Source organism: Pectinophora gossypiella, chromosome 6 (assembly GCF_024362695.1).
Source record: "Pectinophora gossypiella chromosome 6, ilPecGoss1.1, whole genome shotgun sequence".
In the NCBI taxonomy this organism is placed as follows: domain Eukaryota; kingdom Metazoa; phylum Arthropoda; class Insecta; order Lepidoptera; family Gelechiidae; genus Pectinophora; species Pectinophora gossypiella.
Window position 1 is genome coordinate 3,125,991 of NC_065409.1, and position 12,268 is coordinate 3,138,258.

Sequence of the window (12,268 nt, forward strand, 5' to 3'; positions counted from 1 at the left end):
TTTTCATTTTTCCTTATATTTTAACAAGACAGTATATTGTGTAGTGTACGTAGGTACGGGCAATGAATCATGCGTTTTATCTTCCTCAACATTTTACCTTTACGCAACAATACACAACTCTTACATGAAACAATATAAATAGTCTATGTACGTCCCATTGCTGGGCAAAGGCCTCCCCTCCATCAACTGTGACGGAGCGTGGAAGAGTATGTCCAACTATTTCCAAAATAGACAAATTGATAGACAAATGTGAAAACAGGCTCTTCATCCGCCATGCAAATTCAGGGGGGGGGGGACCATTGACCACAAAGTCCTCGACACTTCTCCAGATTGCTCAATGTAAACAAGCGGCATGTGAATAGTAAGACCACAGAGTCTTATTATAGAGAGATACCGGAACGTATTTCGTGGGACCGAAATATGCACAAAACTAGCATATTACACGAGGCAACGATCTTTTTGTAATTCCTCATCGTTCACTGCTTCTTTGGTATCGCGCTACAACAAACAGCGTTTGTGTCACTACGCAATGTACGGCGGGTAAATCGATGTAGCGGTCCAGAAATCTTGGTGCGGCCGCTTCGTACGTCGACATGAGGACTCGAGTAACATAATTATGATATTATCATACCTGCGAACATATCTCCTTTGTCTCTATGATCTGTGTGTGAGACGTATGACTTCTTCTAACTCACCCTCTCTCTCTCTAACAGATGTCGAAACATCGCCAAGCTTCTCTACATCCACATGCTGGGGTACCCGGCTCACTTCGGCCAATTGGAGTGCCTGAAACTGATCGCCAGCCCGCGGTTCACGGACAAGCGGGTCGGCTACCTCGGCGCCATGCTGCTTCTAGACGAGCGGCAGGACGTCCATCTACTCATCACCAACAGCTTGAAGAAGTAAGTGTTTGTAATAGATTCTTCTTCTATCGTGTGGGTTGTCAGGTGAATTTACCAACCTCATCAACCCTTGTGTCAGGGTTATTATTGAGCCGCCAAAGGCCCCTGACATGGCTCATGTAACGACTACTTACTTACATCAGTATGTAGTAACCGGGACCAACGGCTTAATGTGCCTTCCGAAGCACGGATCATCTTACTTTTTGGACAATCAGGTGATCAGCCTGTAATGTCCTAACCAAACTAGGGACCACAAAGTGATTTTTGTGATATGTCCCAAAATTCGGGATTCGAACCCGGGACATCCGGATCGTGAGACCAACGCTCAACCACTGGACCACGGAGGCCCGTAATAGATTGATATATTTTAATCGTATTCTGATCTAATATTATAATAGTGTGTGGGTTGAAGACCTTTTTCAGCGGATAAGAAAATGACAGGTATAATAAAATTAGATGGGTGCGTACGGTCACACTTTGGTACCATATCACATTAACTTTTTTGACAAATTGAACTGTAAGTCTCACTAAATGTCAAATATGTTAGTGCGACAGTGGGTAAAGTGGGTAGATTATATTGCGCATGACTGTACAGGAATCAGCACCATTATAAATAGAATTAAATTTTATTGTTAACAATATTTTCTGGGATTTTTATCCCAACGAAGCATTCAACATTTTATTAACGGTCATTTTGTCAATACCGCATGAGGAAATGGACGCATTGCACACTTATATATTCGCTTTACTTTACCCTGCATAGTGACAAAGAAAAGGCTGGATTAAAAGTACAACATAAATTCGGCTGTAAAACTTTTTTAAAAACCTACTAGCCGTAGGAAGCGAGCTCGCAGGCTGGCATAAATTACCTGATAATCGTCCGCTATGTGGCGGTTTATCGCGCGGCAATTTGAGCTAACTAGCGTACGTGTCATTGACTCCAGTTTCGTGCTATGGTGTTATCTTGCTATCTAGCATAGTAGAGTAGGCTTCGTGCGAATAGATATTGGTTTCTATTCGACCGGATCCTAACTTAACCTAATTCTAGATGACAGCTCTTGGATAGCATAACTAGTGTGTCCCCGAAGGAGTAGGCATAAGTGTTTAGTATATCTCCACTTATCGTCACTGTGTTTAAGTCCCTGGGGCAACATGGGGTAACATGGGGCGAATCTATTGCCATAAACCGGGCACACATCCTGGAAACCACGTGATATCAGTTATCTAAGATCCAAATATGAATTCAAAGTCATAAACTCGAATTCAGTGGTTTGGAGCCCTAACTGAGCTAACTTTTGGGTAATAAATAAGCTTTTCCTTCTCACAAGTTTACTAATAATAGCAAACTAATTATAGGTAAATGGCCACTTTAGGTAAATACCTAAAGTGGCCATTTACCTATTCTATCAATGTGCGAGGTGACGCGTGTGTCAAATTGTCGTATTGTTTGCATTTCTTGTTAACGTTGTCAAGCTATATTGAAATCAACGACGTTTACGCAAGTAGGCACTTATGTGTAAATCTACAATTATAATGCAATAATAATTTGACTTTAAGGAAACACTTAACTAAATCAAGTATATTAAGACCAGGTATGCTCAATCCTATAACAAGCCGCCATTGCTAGTCCATTGATGACGTAAGTGTTACCATTAAATTGGTATCTCCAACATTCGCAGGACGTAAATTTTATTATTGAAAATTTTAATCGAATTACTGACTAATGTATTTAATTACTATTACTTGTCACATAAATAAAAAATATTAAAACTGTAAGTAAATCTTTTACTAAAAGTCCAAAATTTCCTTGCACAATAAATATAAAAACATTGGTCGTGGGTAATTTATTTTTTACGAAATGGCAACGCAGGGTGGGATGACGTCAGCTGGGCTAACCTTGAAATGTTAGCTGTCACTTTGAGCATACCTTTAGGCTCTGCAAGGTAACCGCGCCGCGCGCAGTACGCGAATTATATCGAGGCCTTCGACCGCGCATTTGTCATGCAAACCTGGCTGGTTGTCTTGTACTAACTGTACACTATGCACGAATTTGAATCGAGCGCCAACTTCAGTCCCTCTGGGTCTTACTTTAGTCTTATGCCTGTAAGTCGCTAAGTAGTAAAGAGTAGCACGCTCGAACTGTCGCAATACAATTATTGTATGAAATGTCCGGTGTGTGGATAAATGTAAACACAGTTTATAAAGTTTTTCTCGGAAAACATATTTTTCTTATATTTATAAATAATCGCGGGTATATTCACTTGTCTATTCTTGTTGTGTTAATCCTAATGCACAATATAATCTACGTATCTATACATAATATACGGTTTAGTGACCGATTATCACCTCAACATCTTTGATACACATGCCATGACAATGTAATCTCATTAGTAGATACAACAAACTTGGGAAGATAAGCGGTAAAATACATTCTAAGTTTTGCTTCAGTGAACGTAATACAGGGTTTTAGTGACATCGTAACGTAAAGTTTGAGGGATGATTTAGACCATGATTCTGAGTTGATTTGAAGTGGAATTTTCCATCGCAAAAGTAACTGAACGGAAAATAATAATTTATTTATTTATTGTTTTTAGTTTATAAGTTTGTATAAGTTTAAAATAAATAATAATAAATAATTTATTATTATGGACAACATACAAGCTACACTCTGCACATGCAAAGTTACAGACAATAAAATAAAGATTAAGAGCTAGCTCAATTACAGTCAGTCACAGCGGTATACCAATTTATTTATTTATTTCACTCACAACAACTATCTTTATCTCTCTCTCTCTCTCTTTATTTAAGAGCTTGCGCTCTTGTCGGTGGAATAATCGCCTTCAATACTCCATAGATAGGGCGTGTAGAACAGTGGCGGGTGGTGGGATCTTTACAGGCTAACCTAATGCGACAGAGTTGGGGACTTATTTATACATATTTAAAATTAATCATTAATTATTTTTTACTAGTACAATATACGATTTACTTAAGTATAACAGATCACACTCATTGCTATTTTGGCGAATTCACTCTTGGAACACGAAAATAGATATTTGATTTGCCCGCGTTATACATTCCTTCACTCATTCTTTTTAAAATTAACAGCTGTCAATCATCTGTCTCTTTCCATTTCGTGGGATAAGAAAATGACAGGTATAACTTTAAATAAAATTAGATGGTGACTGGAGGAATTAGCACCGCTGTGTGCTTAAGATAAAATCTTAACTAAATGTCGGTCGATATATAAATGAGTGCATACGTAATATCATTGCCTACTTATGCCTGTGAGTGTGTGAGGGCGCTATTGTTTTGCCAACATACAGTTGGACCTTCGACCTCATTCTCAACGTCTCCGGGCCAAGGCTATCGTGTTACTAGGCTCAGGGCGCCCATATTTCACACTGATTACGTGGTAATGTCTCAGAATCGATATATTTTCTCATTCCTTATCGATGAACTTAGATGCGAGACGTTTAACGGCCTCCGTGATCCAGTGGTTTGAGCGTTGCGCTCACGATCCGCAGGCCCCGGGTTCGAATCCCGGTTGGGACAAATTACAAAATTTTTGTGATCCCTAGTTTGGTTAGGACATTACAGGCTGATAACCTGATTGTTCCAAAGTAAGACGATCCGTCCTTCGGAAGGCACGTTAAGCCGTTGGCTCAATAATAACCCAGGGTTGATGAGGTTGGTAATCCGCCTCACAACCCACTTGATATCAACTGAGAATCATGGTCTGAATCATCCCTCAAAGTTTTCGTTACGATGTTACTAACAACCTATATAGTTCTATTGTGGTAGATTTTAGCAACACAACTGTATTTTAGAGCGTTGGCCGCGTAGATACTATCGCTGTGACCTTGTCAGGAAAAAAAAAACAATTAACATTAGTTTATTTACCTCCAGCTAATACGTTGCAGTATATAATACATAATGCGGTCAAAGTGACTCATTCCCAGTATTTTCGCGTGTTAAAATGTTAATAGACTTTGAACTGATGTTTGTAAGAGCGATTTTTGGAATTCTTAACCCATCAAGGCTTTATCAGCTTTTAGAATAGTGTAGAAAATCCGCAGTGGAGCAGCGTGGGGGTGTATGCTCCATACCCCCTCCCCGGTTGGTTGAAGAGAAGGCCTGTGCCCAGCAGTGGGGCGTATATAGACTGTTTATATGTATGCTTTATGTAAAGCATACGCGAGTTTATCGCTAATTGGGATTTATGTAATTAATTAGGAAAGGTTTTCCCAATATGGTATGTCACTGGGTCAAAGATAAATTAGAAATAGAAGCCAGTCTTAAGGGTGGTATTAATAAACTAATCTCAGCTGAGACTGCCCTCAAGATCATGCTCAAGTCTCTGTTTCTATATAAGAACTGTCACATTGACATGATCTTGAGGGCAGTCTCGAAGCTGAATGTATTATTTATTATTTTTTCTACTCCTCTACTTTAATCTGGCATTTAAATAACCAAAAAGTCTAATATAAGTACATACATAATTAAACTCTTTGAAAAAGTGTACGCTCTATGGCCTATAAAAGCATTGTTTACAAAGTGTAACTGTACTATAATGTCGCCAAAAAAGCATTGTTGTTGTTTTTTTTTTTGACCTGGAAACTGGCACCTTTACTTTGTTTGGTGCCATAGATATACTTTTAAAAAAAAGTATACATTTGCCGCCATTTTCCCGCGCGTTGGAAAATAAATTGGAAAATTTTTGTGTTTCGTTTAAAATTACGTCGTCGTAGAAAAAGTATTGTATGCAACGTTGTATAACTAGGTCAAAAAATGCTCGTGGCGTCTCTTATTGCGATGTTCGCCAAGGCTCACATCGCAACTCACGCCACTCGCATTTTTTGACCCTTCTTATACAACTGTTGCATAAAATACTATTATTATTACTATTTTCTTATTTTTTCTTTTTATTTTTGTTCGTGTCATTATATGTTTATTGCACCAGCCCGTGCTCCAATGCATTAACTTCTTTCACCCTAAAGTTGCCTGGCAGAAATTGCTATTTAGCAATAAGGCCGCCTATTGTAATTATGTTTTTATTCGTATGTTTATGTCCTTTGTATATGTCGTTGTGCAATAAAGTATTATTGATTGATTGATTGAAGCTGAGATTAGTTTATTAATACCACCCTAAGATGATCTAAAATCAATCTCATTTTTCTTTTTGATTTATTTTCTATTTTTAATTACGTATTAAATCACCATGAGTGCGATGGTTCTGTCAGTCTCGCTATTATGTTTAAACCATTACTCTTGGGCGTCTACAAATTGATCGGCTGGTCGATTTTTATGGCCCAACAACAATAGGCAGTGAAGGCGCCACGTCTGAGCTAAATGTCACCCGGGACGTAATGAGTTCGTGAACTTTATTGGCCCTTTTGTGTGGGGAACTTGTAGTTTTGTTAAGGCGGGATAATGTTTGCTAATTAAAAGGATAATATGGCGTTTTAAAAGTCAAGTCGATCTTTGTAAGGCAAGAAAACGTGTACGTTTCGAAATGATTTAATGTTTATTGTCTATTTATTTGCACTCTTTTGTCTTCTTCTATCGTGTGGGCTGTGAGCCGCCAAAAGCCCCTGACATGGCTCATGTAACGACTACTTACTTACATCAGTAAGTAGTAACCGGGACCAACAGCTTAACCTGCCTTCCGAAGCACGGAACTACGCTTTTGTGTAATGTTTTTATTACGTGTTTTGATTGTAAGTTTTTTGTTTTATATTTGTTACTGTGGTGTCCCTATATAATAAACGTTTCTAACTTTCTTCTTTCGTTAATTTGTAAATATGTCTTGCAATTCGATCCAATTAATTGCGAGGAATCTATCTAAATACGTCGACTTAAAGATGATGGAACAAATAGTTAACCCATTTCCACACTGACATAGCATTTTACGCAAAATACGTCCCTTACGAATGATTATACTCCTGTTTGTGACATAACGTTTACGTTACGTTAACGTTTGTAATACAATAAAGTAGTAGTTTCTTTCTTCTTTTGTGTGAGTTTTGAAATCTACTGACCTCATCAACCCTGGTGTCAGGGTTATTACAGAGCCGCTACTTGAGTAAATAGAAGTTTTATCTTTTTTACAAGAAAAAGTTCGTCAATCTGCGTAAGATCTCTTTCCTAACTCGACTTCCTAAGCTAGACTGCGAGTATATCAACCACTGTGTATAGCACGCGCGGACTACACCAAATAAATGTACAATTTAAAAAAAAATATATCTACCTATTTATTTAATTAATAATTTTATGATTTTGAATATTAATATAATAAATATTCAAAAATTAAAAACAGATTTATTGGATAAATAACAAACACATATAAATAAAACACCTCCAATGCGTCACGTCGAGGCAAGATGCCGAACAGGTCTGCAGCATTGCCTCATATTATTATTGATTATTTTTATGGATTATTATTACCTGACATACATACATACATACATAAACTCACGCCCGTAATCCCAAATGGGTGGGCAGAGCCACAAGTAATCAAAGACAACTTGCAGCCACTGTTGATACGAAGTCCTAAGATGGATATGATGAACCTTATGGTGATAAGGGATCAGCCTATCGCCCATAACATTAGTCCATTATGTTAGAGGACGCAATCCCTCTGTCGGTTTTTACGACATGCCCGGGAAGACAAGCAGCTGAACGTGTTCTATGTTTTTTATTTGCTCCCAGAACAGCATAGAAACATTATTACCTGAGATAAACAAATAAAAAAATAACAGCCTTATTTCTTAAAATTTCAAATTCTTATACTCCAATATTAACCTACTTCTTCGTCCACAGTGACTTAAACAGCAACACCCAGTTCGTCGTGGGCCTCGCACTATGCACGCTGGGAGCCATAGCCTCTCCAGAGATGGCGCGCGACCTGGCCTCGGAAGTAGAACGGTTGATCAAGTCGCCCAACGCGTATATCAAGAAGAAGGCTGCTCTGTGCGCCTTCAGGATCATCAGGCGAGTTCCAGATTTGATGGAGATGTTCCTGCCTGCCACCAGAAGCTTGTTGACCGAGAAGAATCATGGTGAGTCGATTTTAGAGGAATTTTGATGAACGTCAGTTATAAATTAATATACTACGTAAAACCATAGTCCCCCATACTGTCTTTTTTTTTCTTTTTTTTTATACAGGGTTTTATCTATACAGAATATGCCACCCTCATAGTTCTTACAATATTATAGGTTTAACCTACGTTTCTCCGCTACCTTATATAACTTATAAAGTGCCTTAGCGTCGTCCGAAGTAGGGGAGGCCAAGACACTATTACATATGCCAACCTCGCAGTTGTAATTGATTAACATAAAAAAATTGTATCTCTCACCCATACTGTCCCCCACCATATTGGTCCCTCGACGTACTGGAAAAGATGCCGGACTTACATGGGAGCGCCGGTGGTGTGCATTTGTATTGTGTTCGTAATGATACGAACGCTTATGTGCCGTTTCCAAGAATATTCCTAAAGTCTGAATGTTGCCGTTGTCATAAACTGCCTATATACGTCCCACTGCTGGGCACAGGCCTCCCCTCAATCAACCGGAGGGGGTATGGAGCATACTCCACCACGCTGCTTCAATGCGGGTTGGTGGAGGTGTTTTTACGGCTAATAGCCGGGACCAACGGCTTAACGTGCCCTCCGAAGCACGGAATCATCTTACTTTTTCGGACAATCTGGTGATTGAAACCTGAAAGTCCTTACCAAACAAAGGACAGTCTCACGAAGTGATTTCGACCATGTCCTCATCGGGAATCGAACCCGGACCTCCAGATCGTGAGCCTAACGCTCTAACCACTAGACCACGGAGGCTGTTCCCGTTGTAAATACTCTTTAATAGTTAGAACAGTGGCCTTTCCTTTTTTAAATTGTTCTTTCTTGTACTTTGGTCTTATCTACCTAAAGGTCTCTAAATTATGAAGCTCTTTTTACATAAGTTTTTCGTGTCTTTACTGCCGGGTACGTTCCCAAAGTGGGAACATTACGTCACTAGAAGGCGCACGCCTTACTCCTTAGTGGCTTACGGCCATTTAAGACTAAAGTAAGACCCAGAGGGGGTGAGGTCTGCGCCCGATACGAATTGGTGCGGAGCGGGGAGTTAGTATAAAACAAAGTCGCTTTTTCTATCCCTATGTACGCTTAAATCTTTAAAACTACGCAACGGATTTTGATGCGGTTTTTTTTAATAGATAGAGTGAAGGAATTCAAGAGGAAGGTTTATATGTATAATAACATCCATTAAATCGTGGAGACATACTGTCATTTTTGAGGTGTTTAATGTGATGTCGTAAATAATTTCATTTTTTCCTCGGCATTGCACCCGAGCGAAGCCGGGGCGGGTCGCTAGTTCTTTATTAGAAGCACCGAGCAGAGTATTTATAAGTGTAAACATCCACAGGTGTGCTCATCACGGGTGTGACGCTCATCACGGAGATGTGTGAGAACAGCCCAGATACCCTGAACCACTTCAAGAAGGTAAGACTTTAGAACTAACAGTCTATATGTCTCACTGCTGGGTCTAGAGGCCTTAGCGAACATATGTCTATATGAGATTGACATAACACCATATGTCAATCCTATACATTTTTATTACTGTCACTATCGATGGTTTCGGCCAAAAAGTTAAAAAAGAAACTTAAAAAAACCGTCGATTGTCATAGTCGTTGGCAACTTGGCTAACCTAACTTCATCATATAACAAGATTAACAAGCTAATCAGTTTCGAGACTGTTTTGAGACCTAATCGTTATAGCTTTCCCTACAATTTTGGTTATTTGATGATGGTAATGAATTACATTTTAGGCAATCATACTGTCTGTCAAGATAGAAGTAAAGTTACACGAACTCCCTATTGATAAAATAAATTGTTATGATATCGTTGTCGATTTATGGCGGCCAATAGATAATTGGCTAGTTGACAGTTTCCGGATAAGTATTTTCAAAATTACGAGCGCTTATTTTATACCTCTTAAAATATTTTATTTTCTCGAAATAGCTTTATGTAATAGCAATGCTCTGCGTAGGTTTTACCTAAATAAACTTTTTTATTATTATTATTAATAGAAAAAACATATTTTTCTTCATAAATTTAAAATTTCGCGCGAAAACGGTTGATCACGTGACATTTTACTCAGTGACGCCTCATTTCAATGAACAAAGAAAGTAACTTTAAACCTGACAGATAGTCTTTGTTTTTTTGTTAAATGTGACGTCACACGAAGCTGAATCATGGCCGCCTGTGTTTGGGGTCTTGTTATACACAGATAAAAAATCGCATTCTTATTTAAAAAAAAAAAAAAATATTAAAAAAATATCTTGATAAAAAATACTATTGGATAATTATCGTTAAATGATAAACTACCATATGCGGCATATTTCATATTTTATTGTTACAACTGTCAAGTCTTCTTCTATCGTGTGGGTGGTGGGTGGAGTACCAACCAACTGTCAAGTAGCTAATGAGGTATAATTTTGATTCTTTTCGTAAATATAAGCGCCGTGCGTCAGACAATATGATTTGCACATAGTTTTTAAGCTTGATCGATCGTTTAGTTTAAGTTTTACAATCATGAAGAAATATTTATCTTATAACTACACTATCATTATGGTACTGTTTATTATAATGATCGTAATGACGACTTGTCATTATGGAAATTACCGTGCGTAGAAAATTAAACCTGTTTCGATTAAAAAGAAAAACCAGTTACATCATTATTTTATAGTTAGCTATATTTAAAATAAATTTTCTGTAAATTAACGTTCACCACACATTCACATTCTATATTTTTAAATATAGAATACTGTGGAGTATTCTATATTTAAAAATAAAGTAATAAACATATGAATATCAATACTAGGTATTGAAAATAAAAGGTTATCTACGTACACACAAACACGAATCATTTCGTACCTATATAAACCTAACTTGCACGATATTTCATCATATTTTAATTTCTGAAGGTAAACCGGTGACTCATCGCAATACCTAGTGATACAAATTGACCACGAAATTGACCATTACACACCATAATTACATCTTGTAAATATTATATTATCAAATTGCTTTAGCTCCTTAACGTCTATTGGGATTAGTTTTTTTTTTTTACTTAAGACCGCTATTACATTTTAAAACCCCCTATGCACAGCCCACAGCGCTTTCCATTTGCCGGCCAAGTAGTTAATGCCAACTGTTAATGCAAACTTAAGTGGCAGGTTTTTATATTTTGGTATTTGCTCTTATAGAAGCATATAAATGTCATTAAAGTCGCAAAACCAGGCGGCCCCCGCGCATGTTCGTGTTGCCCACCGCGCGCACCAACATCAGCAGATACGCTCCAGTAGCGTACGCACTTAGGACCACCAACGATATTTCTCGGCAGTGTACTGACATTGACCTATTTACGTGTTCGTTGACGGAATTCACGGAGTTAGTTATTAAAATCTTTAGTTAGGTACTAATTTTATAATTGCATTACATAGTCGAATTGGGACTGCCTGTAATGTATATGTAATTTGTGTTAATAAATAAGTAAATAAATAAACATAAGCTCACGAGTATATCTCAATTGGGGTAGTCAGAGGTACATCCATCGCAAGATGGACTAAGTACCCACACCAGTATTATTTAAAATTTTATAACAACGTGAATAAATGTCATAGATACTCTTTAATATTTCAAATTCATGTTTGGATCATAAATGATTATCACTATGTGAGGAAACCTACGTTCCCGAAAAATGCGTTTCGGAGGTATGTGACCTAACCTGTATTGGGCTGGTTTTACCGTCGCGGGTTGGAAAGTCAGACAGGCTGTCGCTTCTGTAAAAAAACCCGTTAGGTACACGGATCCTGTGAAAACGGTAGATAACGCTAGGGGGATGATGGCTAAAGCCATGTTGTGTACGGTCACGAGCATTATTGGTACCATGTCACATTAACTTTTTTGGAAAATTGAACTGTAAGTCTCACTAAATGTCAAATATGGTTAGTGCGACAGAGTCCTAAAGTGGGTACATTATATTGCTCATGACTGTACAGTTATTAATATAAAATGGTTGTCGATAACTGGTGCTATCGCCGACTGATCGGTCGTTACACCTCGACTGACCGAACTGGTTTTGATTTCATGTGAAATTGTCGTACCGTGTACGACAGACTAGCAAGTATACATTTATATATTTACACAAGTATATATTTTGCTTAGAATTTATAATTTCGTACATACACTGTTAATAGGTACCGTTTTTTCTTGTTTCTTTCACTGACGTGACTTATTGCATTTGCCGCAGATGGCATTAACTACTTGGCCGGACAGATCTCTCACCCGGTACAACGTTTAAGA

At 38.1% G+C, this 12,268-nt stretch overlaps 1 protein-coding gene across 6 annotated transcripts in view; it reads left to right on the forward strand.

The window, feature by feature from the left end:
• The window catches only part of LOC126367305 (AP-1 complex subunit gamma-1), a 38,986-nt gene that overhangs the window by 7,327 nt on the left and 19,391 nt on the right, over positions 1-12,268 (forward strand). For all 6 annotated transcript variants that reach the window (XM_050010760.1, XM_050010762.1, XM_050010761.1 and 3 more), the window contains exons 4-6: positions 714-902; positions 7,722-7,960; positions 9,327-9,403. In XM_050010760.1, the coding sequence (XP_049866717.1) occupies positions 714-902; positions 7,722-7,960; positions 9,327-9,403 (505 nt within the window). The remainder of the gene's footprint in view (positions 1-713; positions 903-7,721; positions 7,961-9,326; positions 9,404-12,268) is intronic.